At 60.5% G+C, this 22,497-nt stretch overlaps 3 protein-coding genes across 3 annotated transcripts; 1 reads left to right on the plus strand and 2 right to left on the minus strand.

Moving 5' to 3' along the window:
* Nucleotides 1–3,529: 3,529 nt before the first annotated feature.
* VWA1 (von Willebrand factor A domain containing 1) lies at nt 3,530–8,838 on the minus strand. The gene is made up of 4 exons (XM_065935954.1): nt 8,663–8,838; nt 7,013–7,570; nt 5,054–5,332; nt 3,530–4,943 (listed from the first exon to the last, which is right to left on the minus strand). Exons 1-4 carry the CDS (start codon nt 8,727–8,729, stop codon nt 4,606–4,608), a joined length of 1,242 nt encoding a protein of 413 aa, XP_065792026.1. The 5' UTR covers nt 8,730–8,838; the 3' UTR covers nt 3,530–4,605.
* A 6,215-nt stretch (nt 8,839–15,053) lies between these two features.
* TMEM88B (transmembrane protein 88B) lies at nt 15,054–17,853 on the minus strand. Its single transcript, XM_065936874.1, has 2 exons — nt 16,852–17,853; nt 15,054–16,045 (listed from the first exon to the last, which is right to left on the minus strand). The coding sequence occupies exons 1-2, from the start codon at nt 17,125–17,127 to the stop codon at nt 15,821–15,823; spliced, it is 501 nt and encodes a 166-aa protein (XP_065792946.1). The 5' UTR covers nt 17,128–17,853; the 3' UTR covers nt 15,054–15,820.
* A 2,338-nt stretch (nt 17,854–20,191) lies between these two features.
* ANKRD65 (ankyrin repeat domain 65) lies at nt 20,192–22,368 on the plus strand. The gene is given in 4 exon segments (XM_065938341.1): nt 20,192–20,436; nt 20,650–21,184; nt 21,960–22,220; nt 22,222–22,368. Coding segments are annotated over 4 exon segments (1,188 nt in total).
* The last annotated feature ends 129 nt before the right edge of the window (nt 22,369–22,497 follow it).

The raw sequence follows: 22,497 nt of genomic DNA on the forward strand, positions 1-22,497 counted from the left end.
TCAGGCCCTCCTGTGCCTCAGCCCCCAGGGCAGGGCCCCTGGCTGCTGATCCCCACCCTACCCACCAAAGCAGTGCTGCGATCTCTGGCCCCTGCAACCCCTCCTTCTGGCTCTGGGGTGAACAAGAGCTGAGCACTGAGCCCTCAGACGGGCTGTCTTGGGCTTAGGTGTGAAGAGGGTCCTGGGGCCAAGCCTAAGCTCTTTGCCCCCAGGCTTGTCTTCCTGCTGTTTGCCCTTGGTGAGTGAGTGAGTGAGGTTGCTCAGCTGTGTCCGACTCTCTGTGACCCCATGGAATATACATATAGCCCACCAGGCTCCTCCATCCATGGGATTCTCCAGGCAGGAATACTGGAGTGGGGTTGCCATGTCCTTTTCCAGGGGATCTTCCCGACCCAGGGATCGAACCCGGGTCTCCCGCATTGTGGGCAGACGCTTTACCCTCTGAGCCATCAGGGAAACTTGGTGAGTGGCCACCTACTCAGATGCTCTGACACTGTCCCCCCACCCCGTGGAGCCATGCCCCATCTACCCCCCACCCCACAGCTGGACTGACAGGCTCATCCAACAGAGGTCAGTAGAGCCAGGCTGTCCCCAGAAGCATGGAGGGTGGGGGGGCCTTCAGCACAGGCACACAGCTGCCTGTCCACTCCACTGAGGCCAGGAGACATGCCATGAGCACTGGCTGGCCTGCTCCTTCCCAGGAGAAGAGCAGGGTCAGCTGCATGATCTGGACAGAACTTGGAAGCAAGTTTTCAAGCCCGGTGGCACTGACAGAGCCCAAGCATCATCGGGGGGGTGGGGGGGGGGCGGGGGTGAGTGGCGCCTGCGGGAGTGATTCTCGGAGGAAGAGTCACCCAGCTTGGCCTCGAGTGCCCTCTCATCCAGCAGGGGCTGGCCCTGGAACAGAGGAAGGAGGGAGATGGGAGCTGGCTGGGACCCTGGGCATACAGTGTTGGCTTTCACCCCCTTCCTCTGGGCAGCACCCCACACACTGTGGGGCACCAGAGTGGGGTGGCCGAGGCCTCAGCTCCTGTAGACACTGCCACCATGGGCTCAGGCAAGCTGCTGGCCGCCTCCACTGTCCCTGCGCTTGTGCACACACCTGAGGGGAATGGTGGTGGTGGGGACTTTCCTTCCTGCCAGGCTCTCGAGTCTGTGGCTAGGGTGACATAATTTGTCTTGGGTGTGTTCCTTGACACTTGTGAAATGTGAGTGATGAGTACCAGAGATTTAAATTCCTGGTCAGTGAGCAGAGGTCGCATCTACCCTACTTGGTCCTGCCCAGGAAACCTCAGCCCCTCTCCCTCCTTGAGAAGGGGGCTGTCCCAAGAGCCCCCTGCCCGCTGCTGGCAGCCAAAAGCACACCTCACCCTAACTACTGAGCGCTGGGGCTGCGTCGGCCTCCCCCACAAGGGCTGGAACTTGTGGGGCGGGGTCTCCCAAAGGGTCCCCACCTTACCACACTCACCTCTAGGGAGAGCTATGACTTCCACTGACATTTTTGTTTTAATGGACGTTGAAAAAAATTTTCATCCCAGGAAAAAAGCACAGACACACAGCTGTCGCCCTCTAGCTTCCTGAACTGCCCCCTCACCCCAGCAGGAGGCTATGAAGACTCACACGTCTCTCAGGGCGGCTAGACTTCCGGCCTTGGCCTGACAGAGTTTATTACTGCTGCTGTGGAAACAGCTCCTGCTCCAGGGAGACACCGCCAGCCGTACCACCCGCTCCTGGACATCAACCTCCCGGAGACCTAGATCCAAACCCAGTGGCCATCCAGCCTCCTCACAGGCGGCCTTTGTCCATTACCTGGCTCTCACAAACCCCTGCCGTCAGGCAAGTCCTGGGCTGCAGCGAAGACCCCACACAGGAAATCCTTGTCAAGTTAGGGAGCAGCAGTCACCCGTGAGTGAGAACTGTGCCCACCCAGCACACTAGAGGAGCCTCTGTTCGAGGGTCCCCTAGAAGCAGCAGCTCCTCCCCCACCCAGCCATCTCCCGCTGCATGGACCTGGCCCTGTGGGTCACGACCTCTTGCCCAGTCCTGACTTTCAGGTGCGTGGGCATGCTCAGAGTTGCCTTAGGAAGTGGCACGTGTAAGTCCCTGCAGGCCTCAGCCTGGGCCCTGACCCAAAGTGGTCAGGGGAGGTGGAGGGAAGGGGTGGGGTCGGGACAAAGCTGTTTCCTAGAGACTTTCCAGATGCGGCCTGGACTCTTAAGACCTTTGAGAACTGACTGGGATGATGCAAGGGCCGCACTTCCAAGATAAGGACTTCCAGGAGAGGCATTCCTAGGCCTGGAGATGACCTAGGGCTCCTCTCTCTGGGCCTCAGTGTCCAGCAGAGATGAGGCAAGGCAGGGAGTGGGAGTGCATCTTCCAGCTGTTCTGCCCTCTCTCAGGGATGAAGCATGTTTTGGGAGAAGGGGCTCACCACTCATCTTTAACGTGTGACTGAACCACTGGGAAACTGCCCATCAGCACTCCTGCTTTTTCTCCTGCCCCTGTGCAGTGCGCTGCAAGCTGGGCTTGTGGGTGCAGCATGGAAGGAGGCCCTCTCTGGCTGTCTAGTGGGCTGGCACCTGCAGAGCACCCAGGGATCAGGGTGGGGAACTCAGACCTCCACAGGGGGAATTCTGCCCCTCAGGGGGGATCAGACCCAGGTTCAGGCCCTGGTCATGCTGTCTGGGACCTTGGGACCCTGTTGTTCAGGCTAACCAGCCATGGGACCAGGCCAGCTGCTAAGATCACAGGAGCCTCTGAGCCTCAGCTGACTGAGCACCAGTCAGGATGTAAGCAGAAACCTTCAGTGGCACAGGCCACTGTGGGTGTCAGGCTTCCCTGGGCCTGCCTCAAGGGGATGGGGGGACATGGAGGAGAAACATCTATCCGATAGGCCCCTCAAACCTGGCCTGGACAGGCACTACCATCTGCCTTGGGGTTAACTCACCACCTGAGCCCTGCTCCCCACCCTGCTCACACAGGCAATGTGTATGTGTGTGGGGGGGGGGGGACGCAGGAACACCAAGCACACTGAATTGGTGGGTGGTGCCGGCCTTGGGTGACTGGGCGGGGGCCACGGGATGCTCAGAGGTAGGTGTTTGGGAAAATGGTGGCAGATCAGTTTGCTAGAAGTCACCCCCCCCACCAATACACTCACCAGGCCAGGTGGACTGAGTTGCCATCTGGGGCCCCAAGACCACTTCTCAGCCCTGCAGTTGTTTGGGTTAGGGGTTCTCCTTCCCATTAGCAGGGGGAAGCATAGCCAAACTGCAGCTGAGGGAGTAGCCATGCCAACAGAGGTGGGAATCCCAGCAATGCCCTCAGAAATCAGCCTGGGCTCTCTGAAGAGGAGGTGCACAGAAGGGCCACAGTGGCCTGTGACCCAGTGCTGCAAAGGGACGACTCCCCCCTCCTCCCCAGCACCAGGTGGGGTACCATCCTCTCCTACCAGAGCCCTTTCTTTTTCTTGAAACCTTTCACGGGGCTGGCGTGTTTTAAGGAGTAGAGCACTCTCAGGAGACTGCAGGGCTGAGTTTACATCTGATTTATTGTATTTTATTTCAAAGGCTGGGTCATTAGTGGGGAAGATGAAAAGTGAGCACTGAGTCAGCGCAGGTGTGGAGGAGGTGCCTGTGGGGCCGAGTGGCAGCAGCACTGCCCCCCCTTGGGACTTGTCTGGTGGCCCCAGCACAGAAGGAGTGACAGGAGGTGGACACTGCAGGGATGGCTGGGGTGCAGCACCCAGAGGCACCTTGCTTGTCCCTGCCCCAACACAGAGGTCCTCCACCCAGCACAGGGAAAGCCCCCTGCAAGTGCCAGCCTTGGGGCCCTGCAGGAACAGGCTCTCCTGTATCCAGGGTCCTGAATGCCAGGCTCTTGTCGCATTCTTCCCAAAAGGTGCCACCTCGGTTCCAGAGGCTGTGGCTGGGCCCAGGAGGATTCTGGGTAGGAAGGCAGGGCCACTGTTCCCAGCAAGCAAAGCACTGCCCCCAAGCCAGCTGAGCATGCCAGTGAAGACTGCCTCTCCAGCCACCCAGCTGCTAACCACAGGATCAACTGCCAGCACTTCCCCGCCCCTTTTCCCGACACTATCCCCTCCAGGGAACCTTTGGGACCTGGCCAGAGCCAGCTCCTTCCCTTCCCACCCTGGACCCGAGTGGCTGGTGGGAACTCAGAACTGCCATCTGGACCAAGCTCCTTCAAACAGATGCCAGCCTTTGCCACCAGACGGGCTGGCCTCTAACACAAGTGGGAGGCCCGGCTGCCCAGACGCCCTGTGGCCCTGGGTCCAGAGTCATCTGGAGTCTGATGTTCTTAACGGGTCCCCTGACGCCTTGTCCATCTCCCCGCTAAATCCTGCCCAAAGGACACCACCGAGTGCCCAGGTCTGGACCGGGCAGGGGAGGGAGTCGCAACGGCACGCGCTGCTGCCATAGCTACAGCGGAAGGTGAGGCGAGGCTGCGTCCTGGAGGGCGGACGCCGGAGCGGGGCGCGCTTCCTGCGCGGGGGTCCCGCGGGCCTAAGGCCGGTCAGCATCCCATCCCCGGGGCAAGACCCACCGGGCTCTGGAGAAGAGGGCCCTCGGGTGCGCGGGCGCGGCCGGCTCACGGTTCCCGGCCCCCAGTCCTCTGCGGCTGGGGACGCGGGGCGCGGCTGCGCTCGCCTTCAGGCGTGCAGGCCTTGGCTGACAGCGCCCTCTCGCGGCCCGAGCGGAAGGCTGCGGTCACGGTCACCAGGTAGGCGGTGCCGGGCGCCAGGCCCTGAAGCGTGGTGCTGTTCTCGCCCGCGGGTACCTCCACGCTCTGCGCGGCCCCGCCCCGCAGGGGCCCGACCTGCACGTGGTAACCGAGCGCGGCGTCCGGGCCCAGCGCCGGGGCCCAGCTCACGCGCAAGCTGCGCGGCCTGGCGTGCGAGACGACGATGAGCTCCGGCCCGGTCTCCTCTGCGCGGGCGTGGGGGTGGGGGTGCGAGAAGTGCCCGTGAGCGGGAGGTGGCCGCGGCGCCCAGCCGGACCCGTACCCCTAGCCCGCCCGGCCCTGTGCCCCGCCTCACCTGGCAGCGTGCGCACCCGCAGGTGCTGTGATCTTAAGAGCCGCACGTTCGACTCCGGCACCAGGGCTACGTCGTAGTCCGTGTCTGGGTCCAGACCGGTCCAGGCCCAGCCCGTGGCGTTCCCTGGCAGCTGCTGACGGCGCGAGGCCCCCGGATCCGTGCTGGGCGCCAGCTCCAACACGTAATAGCCTGAGTCTGCCGTCAGTAGGGACGGCCAGGCCAGGTGGAAGCCGCTGGACGTAACCTCGGAGGCATGGAGCTGCTGCGGCCACATTGCATCTGAGGGGGGGTGCAGAGGGTCAGAGGACAGAGGTGGCTTTTCCCGCTGGTCTCTGACTGCTGACTCGGGGTAGACTCACAGAGCTTGGGGAGCGGGAGCGCCGGGAGCAAGGCTAGCCTCGGCCACGCCTACCAGATGCTATGGCCACGCCTACCAGATGCTAAGGATCTGCCAAAGCTGCTGGCGCCAGGCTGGAGGAAGGACGTGAGTGCGACCAGTCTCCCCCCAACCCCGCCGCCCCGCTCCGCCTTCGGTCGCTTCAGGAGCTTCCCTCCCCACCTCAGCTCCAAACTCAGAGCAGTGGAGGGTTATAGCGGCCACCTCTCACCCACCACTCAGTCCAGTGGACTGGACAAAGGGCCCTCAAGGGTGGCAGGATTCAAAATGATGTCAGAGGATGCCCTCCCCACCACTCTGGGCAGCAGGAGTGACCAGCACAGGGTCTAGGATCAGTTCTGCTCTGGAGAGTCAAGGAAAAGAGGGCCCACAGTACAGCCAGGAGATGAGAGACCACTGGAGAATGCCCTGAGGGGTAGGACAGATGTGACAAGCCCAAGGGCAGCTGGAACTGGAGGAGAGTGTGGTGGGGGACTCGAGGGTGGGACCCCCAAACGTTACTCCTGAGCTTTGATGCCAAGCCCCAGAGGGTCATCTCACTGACCTGGCAGGTGGGTGAGGCTAACAGATGTCTACACAGGGTTAAGTCAGGACCCGATGCTGTGAATGCTGGGTGCCCAGCTGCCTGGCTGGCACTCCCCTTGCCCATCGCCACACACAGACCCTGCCCCCAATCCCAGGAGAGCCACCCTACTGCCTCACTGCCCTGCAGCCTTGGGCTTTTCCTGTCTAGCTGCTTGCCCTTTCTCCTGCTGTCCCCTTCAGGCTCAACCCTAGCGGCAGACCCAAGGGCCACCAGGGCCAGGTGCCCTGGAGCAGATCTTCAGAAAGACCCTCTACCTCGCTCCAACCCACAGTCCAGCTCCTTCCACTTTCAGATGGATGATTAACTGCAGGCCAAAATTCAGGAAGACCCTGGGGTTGTTGGCATTTTTTCAGTGGCTACAGCAACCCTGCCAGTGACCAGGCCCTTTAACTCCACCTCCCTCCCCTCCCTGTCCCTCTCCCTAGCTGGGTCAGAGGGATCCAGAAGAAAGTCCGTGGGGAGCTGCTAGCCCCTGCAGCAGGCTCTCCCAGGCCCAGCCTCCTTTCCAGCAATCCCCAGCAGTGCAGTCCCACTCAAACCCCCTTCCCCTGGGGGAAGTAGTGACCCAGCTCTGGTGGGGGGGGGGCACTCTCTGCCCTTCCTGCCCTGGCCCTCCCCCTTCCTCCAGGCATGGTGGGCCCATGGGCAGAGCTCTCAGGCTTGAAACCTCCTTCTCTACCTCTTCACATATCCACAAGCCACATCTGCTCAGATCCAGCCCCTGGGTCCCTCAGCCCTCACCAAACCCCCCACTCTCCAGTAGGAAGCCTCACCTGGAGATGTCTCCTCAGACCTGTCCTCTGTCCCACCTCAGCCCAGGTGGTGGGACCCCTGTGGTGACCAGTTGGAGTGTGTCCCTGGAGAAGCTGGGTGTGCATCCCTGGCCTCTGCTCCAGGCATGCGAGTTCCTCCTGGAGTCTTCCCAGCCCTCTTCCCGAGTTCCCAGCTGGGGTTCCCCAGGCCCCCTCCCACCTACCGAGGATGGAGCCCCTCAGTGCCTGGGTGATGATGTGCAGGTCATCCACATCCACGAAGTGCAGGTGTTTCTCAGCGGGGGCCGAGGCAGCAGCAGACAGCTCCAGGAGGTTGCCCCGGCCAGTGCTGACGATGAAGACGGTGACCCCCAGGTCCTTCAGCTCCTGCATGGGGGGCCCCACGGGGTCGCTGGAGCCGCCGTCTGTCACCCACACCAGCACCTTGGGCACCCCCGGCCGGGCCCCTGCCGCCTTGGCAAACAGTTGCTCCTTGGCATATGCCAGTGCTAGGCCAGTGTTGGTGTCACCCATGCGCTGGGCTGCAGCCCGTATGGCGTCCTGGACAGCTGAGCCTGAGCTGTGCTGGCCGAAGGGGAACTCGGTGTGCGGTCGGCTGCCCACGTGCACCAGGCTGGCACGCAGGGCCCCAGGACCGACGGGCAGCAAGGCTGCCAGTCGCCCCAAAAACTCCCGAACTCGGGAAAACTCATAATGAGACACGCTGGCTGAACTGTCCAACAGAAACAGCAGGTCCCCCTGAAGGGCAGATGCTGGAAGGCCTGGGGAAGAGGGGAGGGTTCAGCCCCTGGTGGTGGCCCCCAGACAGCCCCACACCCAGGGCAGAACCCCCAGGGCCTGAAATTTCCCTAAGCTGGCACTCGCCCTTACCCAAGGAAGCCCAGAAGGCCAGCTCAGCTACACCTCAAAGGTCCTGGGATGGCACCCCAGGGGCAGAGGGGCCCTAAAGCCAACAGGAGGTCCGAACCCTCAGCAATTCCAGTTCTACACCCTGGCCACATAGCAGGGGGTCCCTCTGGGCTTGTGTCTCTTCTGCAAAGGAAAGCTGAACCCTTCAAGCCCTCACCCCCTCCCTGTTTTCAGCGGAATCGAGGCGGGCTGGAACTCAGTGTCCTGGCCCCGCCCCCAGGAGTGGTGGGTGGATAGGTCTGGGCCACCCGGGCCTGGCTTTCTAGAAGCAGTCTACACAGCTCACCCTCCAGGTAAGGCAACCGGTGCGGGGTGGGGTGGAGGCATTTGGCAGCTGGGGAGACTGAGGACAGAGGAGGAGGCACGGGGAAGACAGAGCACTGACTGCAGCCTCTCCCACAGTCCAGAAGGCTGGGTTAGAGTCCTGACCCCACTTACAGATGATGTCATCCCTGCCTGGGCCCCATCCTCGGCTCTGTCCGGACCCAGGAAGCAGGTTACCTGCTGCAGCAGCCTGAGGGCCCGATCACCCCTCAGGCGACTACGCCTTGCTCTCCGCTCCCCAGGGAGCAGATGGGCCCCTGGGTCACGAGCAAACAGCGGCCTGGGGTGTCTCAGGCCGGGTCTAGCCTTGGGGCCTCAGTTTCCCTCAACCTAGTTGAACGACGCCAACCAACCCTCTTACCATCCCTCGTCTAAGGGTCATTCCAAGCAAAGGGAGAACTGAGGCAGGAACAAGCCTCCCAGATTGGCACCGCCCACTCCCCCCATCAGGCCCTAAAATCCCGCCGAGTTGCCGGCTGGGCCTGCGCCTCACGTGGGTGGGGTCCCCTGCCAGCCGCCCCCGCCCCGCAGCAGCGGAAGGAGAGCGTGGCTCAGCGCGGACATCAGAGGGTGGACGGGCACAGAGAGCCGAGCTTGACCCAGCCGCCCGCCTCACTTACCAAGTTCCGCGCCGCTCCGAGCCAGCCGCAGGCTCAGGGCCAGGCCGATCACCGTCCAGGGCAGCATCGCGCGCGACGGGACGGCAGCGCTCTCCCTGCACTGGTGTTTAGCTCGCTCCTGGGCTGTGGGGCGCGCGGCCGCGCGGGTCGGACCCGGGCCCCGCCCCCCCCGGAGGCCCCGCCCCCCGCGGCCCGCCCAGAGGTCCCTCCGAGGCGCGCGCGAGCTGCCCCGCGTGCGGAGGAGCACTGGCTCTCAGAAGGCGCACGTTCTCAAGGCCCAGGCGCGCGGCGACACGCTCCATTCATACGCGCGTGGCATGCACACACATAAACTCTTCGGTTTCCCTTTGGGCTGTAAGGCCTTGGAGTCTGCCCTGCTTCTACCCCCTGCCCCCTTCCCCAGCCAGGAGCAGAGCAGGGAGCCACCCAGCTGGATCATCTCGAGACTTGCTGTCCTTATATCCTCAGCGTTGGGAGTCCCTGAAGCCAAGTCCAAGAGAGCCCCAGGATGTGTGAGAGTGTGGGGGCGACACCAAAAACAAGGCTTGGGAAGGGGCAGGTGTATGAAAGCAAAGATCAGGAGGGCAGAACTTAGAACGCTGGGAGAGGGGAAAAAACCTCAGACATTCAAGAAGGGGTTTCTGAGGGGACACAAAGACCCCACCTCACCAGGCTTCTTGGAGGAAGAGGCATACAGCTGAGGATGGCTGAGTCAGGCCTGGCCTGTGTGACCATGCTGGGCCCATAGCTGTCCCCAGCAAGAGGCCCAGGGCCAGGGCTGAGGCCAAACTCCAGGATTGAGGATAGACCCTCCCCAGCCGCGCACTGGGGAAGCCCTCCTGGGACTCACTGTGACCAGGAACCTTGCATCTCGGATCTTGGCTGGACCAGAGCAGAGGTGGCCACTGGCAGGGGGCACCTTAGGGACACTCAGCCCTTCCCCCCACCCACTCCAGGGCAAATTCCTTGCCCTCAGGTGAGGCGAGGTGGCAGAGTCCTGTGGGCAGGACTGCCCTCCTCCCTCCTAAGATGCCTTCCTGTGGGGTCACCACTGCCCTGTCCCAGCCACTCCCCTCTGAGGAGCTTGGTGGGGGGTGGCGGGGCACAGGTCCACATGGGGAGGCGGCAGGCCATCTCTACCAGGATGTCCCCTCCCTTCCCCCCCGCCAGGAGGTGCTCAGCCCAGAGGACGGATGAAACTCAATGGTTTTCCTTCCTCCCTTTCTGTCAGGTGAGACGCTAGGCTGTGAGACAGGCCGGAGCTCTGACTTTGTCTAAAAAAGGAAGCAGCTCAGCTGAGTCTGAGTAGCTGGGGCAGGAACAAGCGAGAACTGTGTCCCTGCCACACCCCCCCCCCCTTGCCGGGAATCTTGGCAGTGACGGGGCTGGCTCAGCTCCACAGACCTCAGGCCTCAGCTAGGACCAGAGACTGCCTGGTGTTTCCGCCTGGGCCCCGGGGGGCAACAGTGGGCTTGAACCCCCAAAGCTCAGGGTGTACCGCCCAGAGGGATGGCTCCTGGCCCCCAGCCCCTCCAGCAGATGACGCTGAGCAGGGCTGCTCTGGATATGGGGCCATGAGGGGAGGCAGCTGAAGACCATCTGGGGGCCCGGGGGGACTGACCCAGGTACACGCATGCAGACACAACTTGGCTCATCCTTCACCTTGCTGGGCACCCACTAGCAGGGCACCGGGCCATGCTGGGTCTGCCTGGTGGCCTCCCCACTCCTGGCCAGCGGTGGGCCGAGTCACACCTCGGCTGTGCTGCTGGGCTGACAGGGAAGTTTCCCTTCTGGAAAAACTGAGCTCCTCTTCTTGGCCACTACTCAAGCCCTTGAGGAAGCAGGCGTCCTCCTCCCTCCAGCTCTCCATCAGGGGGAGAAAGGACAGGGGACCTGGCCTCGGCAGTGGTGGCAAGGGCCTCTCTCCAGCCTTGGCTGAGCTCAGCCACCTGCTTTGGCTGAGAGTCCCTCCTGATGCTCATGCTGAGCTCTGACTTGATTCCCGAGAGACCAAGACCATCTCACCCTCACTGGGTCAGCTCTGCCCCTCAGGCCCCTTGCTCTGCCCTGTGGCTCAGCCGGCTCCACCACCCCTGCTGCCAGCACCACGGCGAGTCTCCTTTACCCTGCCCCTCACTGAGCGGAGACCTGGGCAGACAGAGGTTTCTAGGGAACGTGGGGGTCAGCCAAAGGTGTGTAGTAGTCCAGGCCAGGGCTGGGCCTGAGGCAGACACCAGAGGAAGCACAAATATAATGGCCTGGAAACCTCCTCTCTGAAGGAAGACAGGCCTGGGGGCAGGAGGGGCAGAGAAGGACCGGAGGGGGCCAGGAAACAGCTGGCCCCAGTCCCATGCCTCTCCCTCCACAGAGCCAGCCCCTGCCTGACCCAGGTGTCCTGGAAAAGAGGAGGAGGGACAGGGAGTCCCCAGTCGTCACTTCCCAGAACTCGCCCACCCCGCCTGTCAGTCCACAGGCAGATGGATGGGGATCCACAAAATCCAGGGACAACAATGCTTTCCAAGGCACTGCCCCTGCCCCCAGCCAGTCCACGGGAATGCGCCCTCCTCCGCACCATCCACGCCTACGCAGAGAAGAAGGGCCTTTTGTCCCCAGCTAGCTGTGGTCATGTTGACCCCAGGGAAAAGGGCAGCTCCCGGGGCCTCTGACCCCACCCCTGACCCCAGCCTAAAGCCCGAGGGGCAGAGTGGCCTGGTCCCACCCCATCCCGCGGGGGTGCCTGTGCTGCTGGTTTTCATGTCAGTTGTATCTCACACAGGCACCCAGACAGGCCAGACAGGCTGGGAGACACAGAAACTGGAAGTGGGGGGCAGCTCCTGTGGGCCTGGAGTGGGTGGCCAAGCACAAGGCCCCCTGACTGCACCCAGCAGTGGGAAGAGCAGAGGGAGGGGGTGGCCTACCACCACTTGCCCCACTGCCCCACCCACACATTCTTTTAGACTCAACCTGCCTGTTTGTGGTCAGGGACATGCCAGGGCCTGAGGGCCAGTCCTGGGGGTCTGATTGTCCCATTGTTTCACTTCCTAAGTGCCCCAGCCTGTCCCTTGTGGCCCTAGAGACAACCCCTACCCAATCTTTCAGCCAGCGACACCCAGGGTGGCAGGTGGGCAGCCTGGTCACAGAGTGGGTGCCAACCCATCTGCATTTATCTTTCATCTCCGTGCTGGGCCCAGTCACATGACAAACTCTGCCCTGGGGATGCACAGGCCCTGGGGACATGCAGGCCCTGGGCACAGCCCATGTCCTCCCAGCCCTGCCAAGCTAGAAGAGAGATGGGAAGTGGCAAGCTTGCAAAAATGCATGTCTACTCATTTTCCTCTTGGAGGATGGGGTCATGTCAGAGCAGGTGGGCAGGAGCTAGAGGAAGTACCAGGGCTCCGGAATGAGGGCCTGCCAGTATGTATGAGGGCAGTAAGGAGGCCTGGGAGGCAGAAGGGCAGTGGCAGTGTTCACTGGGGAGGCGAGGGCCCAGGGGGAGGGTGATATCAGACCTTGAAGACTACAGGCAGAAGGGCAGAGCTTGGAGGCAGAAAGGCAGGAGGGCATCCAGTTGTTCCTGGGTTTTCAGCCTGTGTAAGTGTTAGGGGAAGCACACTGATTGAAACTGCCCACCCTGGCCAGGCACCATAGTAACCATTTGCATGAGTTGTTTTATGACAGGAGATCCTGATAAGGAATACGGAACTAATAAGCCACCACCAGCCGGAAGAGTTCGGGAAAGGTCGAGAGGAGACACTGCCTGTCCGTCCACTTCCCAGAATCCCTCTTGCTAGCATCCATCTTGGCTGAGTGATGCATGCGCCACGAGGAAAGACTCTGAGTTAGAATGATTGGCCAAAGACCACCCAGAAACTAATCCCATCACCATAAAACCCAAGACTGTGAGCCACGCGGCAGAGCAGTTCTCCTGGGTTCCCTCACCTACTGCTCTCCACCCGGGTGCCCTTTCCTAATAAAATCTCTTGCTTTGTCAGCATGTGTCTCCTCGGACAATTCATTTCCGAATGTTAGACAAGAGCCCAGTTTTGGGCCCTGGAAGGGTCCTGCAACATAAGGACTGCACAGTGGTGCTCGTCAAGCGGTGAGACCCCCTCCCTAGTTTGGGTTCCCTGTGCTGGACCCTTCTGCAACAGGGAGTGACCACCATGCCCTGTCTCAGCCCCAAGCAGGGTCCTGGCAGGCTTGTGTGGGGAAGGAGAGAACAGGGAAGGAAGGACAGATTTGTGTCCACACCTTGGTGGGGGGGCTCCCCAGGGGTAGGGGTGAGGCCCTGGGGCAGAGGGAGGGACCTCAGGCCCCAGAGCCAGCAGGGAGCTCTGCCTAGTTCTCCCCAGCCCACCCACCACAGCTCAGTTTCTGGCTGACATGCCTGCGTGGGGGCAGGACTCACAACTGGGGTGCTGACTACGGGGACAGAATGGGCCCCTCCTAGCTGCTCACCACTCAGGGTGTGCCTGCAGACACTTGAGTTGCCAGGAAATATTTTGTGAATGAATACACAGCCCTGGGCAGATCAGGAAACCTCGCAAAGCCCAGACTCTACACCTGTGGGGTCTGGAGAAAACCCCTGCCAGGGGTGCGAGGGCCAGCAGACAGAATGCGGGCATGCCCTCACATGCACACATACGTATACCCATACAAAATGCACACGCACACGCACCCACGGCCAGGTGCACAATGGCTGGGCAAGGGCCAGGGTGCTTGCAGACTTTTTTTCCCAAAGTGAGGGTCTTATCTTGGCCCACCCAGGAGCTCACGGCCTCTACCTTCTACTTTCCCCACCCTGACAGCTAATGCCCTAAAGGAGACCACTAGGCTCCTCCGCCAACCTTCCACAGCCCCCCACAGGCGTTCCTTTTGCGAGTGGGTGGTAGCTGGAGCTGAGGCAGGCTGTCCCTGGGGCCAGCTGGAGGCTATGTGGGGCTTGGGTAGGCCTGGGAAGCCAGGATCCACCTTCTGAAAGGCAGCTCAGCAGCTGAGCTCCCCTGGGTGGCCTCCCCACCCCCACCAAGCCCAGCTGTTGTTTTGATGACTCCAGGGCCAGACGGATCCTCAGGAGAGCCCTTATCCTCAACGCTTGGCCAGAGCAGCGCGACCCTAGGCAGGAGGGGAAGGAGGGCGGCCTCAGACCGGGAAAGCTCTCCTTGGGCATGGGGCAGCCAGCCAGGCTCCCATGTGACTGGTCACAGACAATTGGAAAACCCCAAGGACTCCTGCTGGACCTGAGCCAGCCCCGCTCCAGGCCCTGTTCAAGCCACAGCTGAGCCTGAACCTTGGACACATCTGGACCCTGGTCTCCTGGTCACAGGTGGAGTCCTGCTGGCAACACAGTGTGCTAGGAGCTTCCCAAGGTCTTCCAGCTATTACTAGATTCTGGACAAATTACAACAAACACATCTTTAATACACTGCTGGGCTTACAAGGAAGTAGACCTCTCCAGGCCCCCTCCCCTCCAAGAAACACTAAAAAGAAGTATATAAATAAACAAACAGAAGAATAGTGAACAGAAACCAGGATGCTGAAGTGAAACAAACAGGAAAGCAGAGAATTCCCTGAACACAGGAGGGAGACCCACACCGCATGAGAGCCACAGGCCCATGTGCAAGGTAGGCTACCAACCAGATCCCTAATAGGGACACAGGCTGGGCATGCCTCACAAAGGCATCCTCTCTGGAGGGACATGGCCACAGAATTTTCACAGGTGTGGGCTGACGCTTACCAAGTACAAACATTCAAAGAAACAACATGCAATTACTGAGTCAGCAGAAACAACAAATAACAGATTTAGACCTCAAAGCAAAGGAAGTGTAGTTGCTAAGTGCAGACTATATAGTAACTTTGTGTGAAATGTTCCTGCTGGAATCCAAACACGACCACGCACCAAGAGACCAAATGATCATCAAAAATGATCATATGTGAATAAGAAGTGAGCAGTATAACTTTTGAGCTTCCCAGGTGGCGCTAGTGGTAAACAACCTATCTGCCAATGCAGGAGACCTGAGACAAGGGTTCAATCCCTTGGTTGGGAAGATCCCCTGCAGGGGGGCATGGCAACCCACTACAGTATTCATGCCTAGAGAATCCCATGGACAGAGGAACCTGGCAGGCTAGTGTTCCTAGGGTCGCAAAGAATTGGACGCGATTTAGCACACACGCAGTATAACTTGTAGATGCGTGCTTAGTCACTCGGCCGCGGCCGACCCTTCCGGACCCCATAGACTGTAGCCCGCCAGGCTCCTTTTGGATAGGAAGACAATCCGCAGATTAGACAAAACCAGTGCTTAGTGAACTAGAAGAGGAAGATGAGAAAATTGCCCAAAACACGTGCAGCGCAGGGAGACAAGGAGAAGGAAGACACAGAAGAGAGATGAACTGACAGAAGTAATAGGACGACAGGAAGTATTAATGTAATAGGTGCTTCCCAATAAAGAATATGTGGAATGAATGAGGCGGAATTGAAGAAATAATGGTTGAGAATTCTTCATTACTGATGAAAGATGTAAACCCCTAGAAACGGGAAACAAACACAGTGTGTACCAAAGGAATAAACCAGAAACATGCTTGAAAGCAAAAAAAAAAAAAAAAAAAAAAAAAACACAAAGGACGGAAAAGATCTTAAAATCAGAGGAACTGACAGAGCCCTTGCTCTAACGCTGACGCAGGCCTCCGGCTGAGCCCTGCACACCCTGCTGCTCTGGCCGTTGAACCTCTGGGATCGTGGAGTGTGGAAGTCTCCGGAGCGAGTCTCCCCAGCTCTACAATTCGCTGACCAGACGGCGGCCCGCGGGGTCTGCCCGTTGTCTGGGCACAGGAGCCTTGGGCAGTCCCAGAGGCAGAAGCCAGGAAGGCCACTTTTCTCAGAGTCTGGCCTCGCGCCCCTTCTCTGAGGGCCATTTCCCTGCTCCCTGGGGGGCGTCCCAGCCCCTCGGCTGCTGCGGGGAGTGCGGGGGCGGGCGAAGGCGGGGAAGGACCGCCCGGTTCCGGGGGAGTCCGGTGCCACCTTGCGGCACGTCGGAGCACTGCGCACGCGCTCGCCGGGCAAGGACTTGAACGCAGACCCTCGAGCTCGCCAGCCTGGGGCCACTGATGGGGGACACGGGGTAGTTCGGGGGCCTCCGGGATTTGAGGGGGCGTGTGGGGTCACACCCAGGCGCAGAGCTGCTTCTCCCCGTCGGGCTGGCGGCGGGGTCCGGGGCTCCGAGTGGGGGGCGGCAGCAGCGAGTGGAGGCGTCGGGCCAGGCGGGCGCGAGCGGCCGAAGCGAGCACCAGCAGCGGAGGCAGCGAGAGGAAGCCCAACACGATGAGCGCCGCGGAGCCGCGGTCAGACAGCAGTGCGCGGCACGTGGGGCGGGGCGCCGGGTGGACCTGAGAACCGGGAGGATGGTCAGGCGGGGCGGTGGGGGAATCTCAGTTCCGGGGCGGGGCCCGAGGTCGGGCAGAGCCCAGAGGGAAGTGGGTGGGGTGCGGGGGCTGGGGCTGGCTGTGGGCCAGACATTTCCTAGCCGAGGATGGGAGATGGGGGACCCAGGCGGTAAATGACCCGAGTAGGAGTCCCCTGAGGGGAGGCTCAGAGAATAGCTCTCTGGCTCCCCGACCTCCGCCTTCCTCCCCTCTGTGCTCTCCATGGTCCTTCCCTTCGCTGGCATCTGACCCCGAAGCCCTGCCTCTGGGTGCCGCCAGCAGGTGTCAACCTTCTCTTCTACAGCCAACGTTTGGTCCTCCTCCCCTGCTGTATGCCTACAGAAAGAGGGACAGGGGGCCCACCTGCCTATACCCTCCCCATCCCAGACCTAGCTGTAGCCCATTCCACAGGTGGGGAAACCCATCCCCGGGTAGGAGGGGGTCCTCAGAGGGGCTGTGTTGGGGGGCCTGCGGGGTGGACTGTGGACTGGTTAAATCCGACAATATCTTTATCTCCTCTTCCTGGAAGCCTTCTCCTCTCCCCACCCTGCCCAGCTGACCAGGCCCTGGTGGCCCCTGGTACAAGGCTGAGAGGCCTCAAAGAAGGGAGACAGCCATCCCCTTGATGGCAAACAAAAGCCCTTTTTTTGCTGTGGCTGGTGGCAGGGCGGGGGGCTTGGCAGAAGAAAGGGCCCTTCAGGGAGGAGCACCCACACTCCCCAAGGACCCCGGACAGTTCCCTAGTCTTGCCCAGGGAAGGCTCAGCTCACCCTCGAGTGACACAGGAATCCCAGGTACACGACGGCAGCTGCAGGCAGCAGCACCAGCAGGAACACGGCTGCAGGCAGCAGCAGGTGGAGCAGGAGCCGGGCCACGGCCCATCCTGGGAGCAGCAGAGTCCCCAGGCCTTGGGCAGCCAGGCTTGCCCACCCTGGGGACATCAGGTCTGAAGCCTGGCGGTCGGGAAGCCTCCGGGGCAGCATGGGTGCTGTGTCTGAAGGGTCTCCTCCCTCATCCTCCTCTGTCTCCCTCTCCTGATCACTCATGCCCTCAGCGGTGGGCCTGGTGGGCTCACAGCAGCAGTCACGTGTCAGGACTGAAGCCCCTCACCCCTGTCAGATTAGCAACCTTTTAACCCTAGGTCACCAGGTCAGGTTTCTGCTCAGACTCCAGCAACCGAAGAGTGAACCCCGCTCGAGGGCAGGACCCTGGCCCAGGTAGGTCCAGCCCTGACCATCCGTCTCCAGGGCCACACGTGAGCGGCCAGTCCCTGTTGCCAGGCTGACCCTCTCTCTCTGCCAGGTTCCTACGGCTCTGGCCCTGGCCGGTCTCTCTGCTAGCCCCTGCGTGCTCTGGTCAGAGCCTTCACAGCTGTCCTGACAACTCTGCACTGGGCCCTCCTCCCTCTGGGTCCCGCCCTCTCCCCGCTTCCAGCCCCTGCACACAATGACTTCATTTCACCAGTCTCAACTGGCAATTAATTGCCCCATCAGTAGCTGCCACAGAGAGGTCTTCACCTGACCCACCTCTCAGCACTAGTCCCCCTGGTCCCTTCATCCCCCACACCTGGTCCCTCTCAGCATCAGAGAAACAGCCCCAAAAGATGCAAGCCTATTGAGAAGGCACATGAGCAGTGCATGTGAAATGCTTAGTGTGGGACTCAACACACAGTAGGCGCTCAATAACAGCAGTTGCCACCACAGGCATCCTTTGTGTCAGAATCCAGTCCATCCTGAAAACAGGGGGAGCATGTACTCCATTATTTCAAGTAAGGGGGGGAAAGCATTCCTAGCCCTTCCAAAAACCCTAATTTCTCCAAATGTTACCAAAATATAGTTAGCACCTAACAGTCTCCTGGGGGTTTTGTGCGCAACCCACAGCATTTTAAAGGGCACTTAGAAAAAAATAATAAAGTAAAATAAAGGGCACTTAGGTGAGTAGTTGACACTTAAAACACTGAGTAGGTTGTCTGGGAGCTGGACGAAGGAGGCTGGGTGATACCACATGGGAAAGTTTCTCCTTCCCTTCCCACACAGTCTGCCTCATCCCTTCCATTCCTAACATTTTCCAGGTCTCTCAAGTTCACCAGCACCCTATCACCAGGCAGGGATGCAGACGATGATAGTTACAGTGCACAATTTGTTCAAGGGACACTGGTAGTGACACCATGTGGGGCTTTTGGGCACAAAGCCTTTGTGTCCCCCATTTCTTTGATTATAGGGAACAGCCTTCACTCAGCTTCCATGACCTTCTCTGAGTTCTAATAGGCAGATTCAAGCCGTTGTTCATTAGCGAAGGGAGAGAATGAGAGACCAGAGAGAAACCATCAGGAGCAGCGTTGGGGCAAGGTCCTGTTTCCCCATCAACGGATACACACAACAATTTCGTTGAGTTATTTTGTAGATAACAAAACCCCGTCCAGGTGGGAGAAGTTAACAATTAGCAATGGAATACTGCCCACAAGCATGTAGACCCCAGACCAGTTGGACCTGAAGGTTAAAAATGCTGACTCCTACTTGCCTCAACACCAACCCATCAGAAGAACGTCCACAAACTGATCATGCCCTCTTTAAACAATTACTATAAAACTTGTCACTATTTTCCCCAAGTTGGGACACCTGGTTTTGAGAGCATTAGCCCGCTGTGACCCCCTTTGCCTGGTAAAGCAATAAAGTTATCCTTTTCTACTTCAACCCAAATTCTGCCTCTGAGATTCGATTTGGAACCAAGTTCAGCTGAAAGCTGAGCTTTCAGCATCAGTGAAGACACTCTGGCTGGGAAATCTGCTGAGGTCCCCAGCAGTGCATGCCAAGTCCTGCTGCCCATACGTGTGCAATTGAACTATTTACACTGGTGCACATGTGGAAGATCTCACAGTAATTATTTATTCTGGTAGTGAAAGTGAAAGTTGCTCAGTCCCGTCCGACTCTCTGTGACCCCATGGACTATACAGTCCATGGCATCCTCAAGGGCAGGATATTGGAGTGGGTAGCCTTTTCCTTCTCCAGGGGATCTTTCTGATAGTGAAGTTGGGGTTAAAAAAAAATGTTGCAGATGATAACCTTTGGGTGGAGAGAGTTCAGACAGCAAGGATCTCTGTCTCATCTCCTTTTAAGCCCCACCCTCTCCTCTGGTCCTCCATTCATTCATTCACTCATTCAACAAACAGCTGAGTTCCGGCTGTGGGCCCAGCGTGCTTGAGACCAACAGAGGCCTCTGCCCCTGGGGGACAGCTCCGTGTAGGCACCCTGACATCCAGTGGTCACCTGAGCAAGATGCAGTGCCCTGGCTGTGGCAGAGGCTGTGGGGACAGGCCTCACAGCTCATTCTTGCTGCTTTCTGCCGGCGAAGAGGCCGCCAGGAGACAGTTTTTAGCTTCCCTGGCTCTGATGAGGGATAGGATAGTCCCCCAGTCCCCAGGATACGAGCGCTTCTCCTCAGCAACAGGGTGCCCTTCCCACCTCACCCTGTGTCCTTGTGTCCCGTCATCTGGCCCTGCTGCTTTCAGCATCTTCCCAGTCATCCTGTGCAGACACAGAGCGGACACCCTTGTTTTTCTGGCTTTTGCCGGCTGCTGGCACCTGGTCTACTTGGCCTGGTCTCAGCCAGCACGGACAGGAGTGGGGCTGGGGGGCAGGGCCAGAGGGAGGGACCCAAGGAAAGGCATGTGGGTGCCTCCTGGGGGGCAAATCGTGGCACATCAAAGGCTGTGCTCTGCGAGGAGCTATAGTCCACGGGCAGGTTCCTGCCTGCCTGGCCTTTATCTCCTGGGAGGGAGGACAAGTCAGAGGCCCTGGCGGTTGGCAGGGGCTGAAGGCTGCTGGGACACAGGCTGTGGTCTGCAGGTACCGCCTCCCCCTAAGTTGCTGGGTAAACAGTGTGGAGAGCTGGCCCTTCACCTGGCCCCCAGAAGCCCTCCCTTCCCTGCCCCGCCCCTCTCCCCCCACCCCCACAAATGCAGTTCCAGCTACCTACCTTCCTGGAACAGATCTCCCACCTCAGCTTCTTCGGAAGGAGTTTCAGGAAAGTGCCTGTGGCTGGGCCAGGACAGCATACAGAGGACCCCCAGCCAGAGGACTCGACTGGAGCCAGCCTGGGCCTCCAGCAACCATGCCTGATTCATGTTCTTCCCAGATGGACTCTGGGGTCTCAGAGCCTGGGGAGCAGGACCTGACAGAAGCAGGGGCGGAGCAGGAACTGCGCTGGTTGGATCTGGGCTCTGAGGAGGCTCTGGGACCTGGGACACAGGGGCCCAGCACCCCACAGGCCTGGGGGCACTTGCTGCAGGCTGTGTGGAAGGGTCACACGGGCCTGGTGACTCAGCTGCTGCGGCAAGGGGCCAGTGTGGAGGAGAGGTGAGCCCCGCGGCAGGGCCTTGTATCTTCACAGGTATCTGGTGGGGTGGTGGCTGCTGTCCCTTCAGTGGTAGGGGGAGGCAGGGGTTCCCGGCGGGTAGAGGGGGTCCTTCCTGGGCAAAGGTGGCCAGTTTGAGTTTCTTTCCCCAGCAGGGGGCAGGGGCCTGGCTCCAGATCCAGCCCCCGCCCTCACCGCCCTGGCCTGCCCCACAGGGACCGCACGGGCCGGACTCCGCTCCACCTGGCGGTGTTGCGGGGCCACGTGTCGCTGGTGCGTCTGCTGCTGCAGCGTGGGGCCCAGGTCGGAGCCTCAGACCGCGCGGGGCGCACACCGCTGCACGAAGCCGCCTGGCACGCGCCGTCGCGGGTGGCAGAGTTGCTGCTGCGGCGCGGAGCGCCTGCGAATGCACGCTGCCTGGCCGGCCTCACGCCGCTGCACTGGGCCGCCGCACTGGGCCGCACGCTGATGGCTGGGCACCTGTTGGCGGCGCCGGACCCGGGCCCGACAGCGGTAGACGCGCGCGGCTGGACGGCGGCGCACTGGGCGGCCGCGGGAGGCCAGCTGGCGGTGCTCGAGCTGCTGGGGGCGAACGGTGGCGCGCGTCTAGATGGCGTCCTGTTCGTGGCGGCCGCGGCTGGGCGCGCAACTGCGCTTCGTCTCCTTCTGGCGCAAGGGGCTCCGGTGGACGCACGGGACGGTGTGGGGGCCACTGTGCTGGGCGTCGCAGCCGGCTTGGGCCGCCGGCAGGTAATCCTGGCCCAGCCTCCGAGTGATAGAAGGGTGGCGGAGAGGGGCCAGCCTCCAACCCCCGCTGCCCTTGGATATTGGCTCCTGGAAGCCCAGAGAGGGAGCCCGGTGGCAGCACCAATATTTATTGGGCACCAGGGGCAAGCCTGTTTCAGTCAGCGGGGAGGATGGGCGGCAGGGAAGTCAGGACCATTAGGGGGCAGTGGCAGTCTCCAAGTAGAGCCTCTGCAGGTGTCATGCCTGAGTGCTAAGTTGATTCAGTTGTGTCCTACTATTTGTGACCCTATGGACCGTAACTCTCCAGGCTCCTCTGTTAATGGGATTCTCCAGGCAAAAATACTGCAGTGGGTTGCCATGCCCTCCTCCAGGGGATCTTCCCGACCCAGGGATCAAACCTGCATCTCTTCTGTCTCTTGCATTGGCATGCAGGTTCTTTACCGCAGCGCCACCTGGGAAGCCCACATAGGTGCCATTTGTTGTTGTTGTTCAGTCGCTGAGTTGTGTCTGACTCTTTGCAACCCCATGGACTGCAGCACGCCAGGCCTCCCTGTTCCTCACTATCTCCTGGAGTTTGCCCAAGTTGATGTCCATTGAGTTGGTGATGCTATCCAACCATCTCATCCTCTGCCACCCTCTTCTCCTTTTGCCCTCAATCTTTCCCAGCATCAGGGTGACCAAATAAGGGAGCAGTGTCAAGAAAGGGGAGGCCAAGGGCAGCTGGCTGCTACATGGTTAACACAGCCAGCAACCTAGCCCCTGCCCCCTTCTCTTCCAGGACATGGAGGTGCTGCTTGAGCACGGGGCAGACCCAAGCCTCAAGGACAGGCATGGCCGCTCTGCACTCCACAGGGCTGCTGCTGGTGGACATCTGCTTGCTGTCCAGCTGCTGGCCGCCTGGGGAGCAAAGGTGGATTCTCAGGACAAGTTGGGCCTCACCCCCCTGCACCATGCTGCCCGGGGAGGCCACATAGAGGTCACTGGCCACCTCCTGGACAGGGGTGCAGAGGTCAATGCTGCTGGCTGGCTCCAGAAGACCCCCCCTGCATCTCGCCATGGAGCATGGCCATGGCCCCACTGCAGAGCTTTTGCTGAGCCGAGGGGCCAACCCCACCCTGCGGACACGGTGGGAGGATGTGGCCCAGGACCTGTGGCCTGCCCTCTGTGGAGAGCAGGAGGTGTCCTAGGGGCACAGGGCCCTGGGGTGGCAGGGCCAAAGCAGGACGAAAGGCTCCGGGCTTCCATGGCCTTCAGGACGCACTCAGGCTTCTCTCAACTGGTGCAGGGGAGAAGAGTCCAGAGGTTCCTGGAGGAGA

This window comes from Muntiacus reevesi, chromosome 5 (assembly GCF_963930625.1).
Source record: "Muntiacus reevesi chromosome 5, mMunRee1.1, whole genome shotgun sequence".
Classification (NCBI taxonomy): Eukaryota; Metazoa; Chordata; class Mammalia; order Artiodactyla; family Cervidae; genus Muntiacus; species Muntiacus reevesi.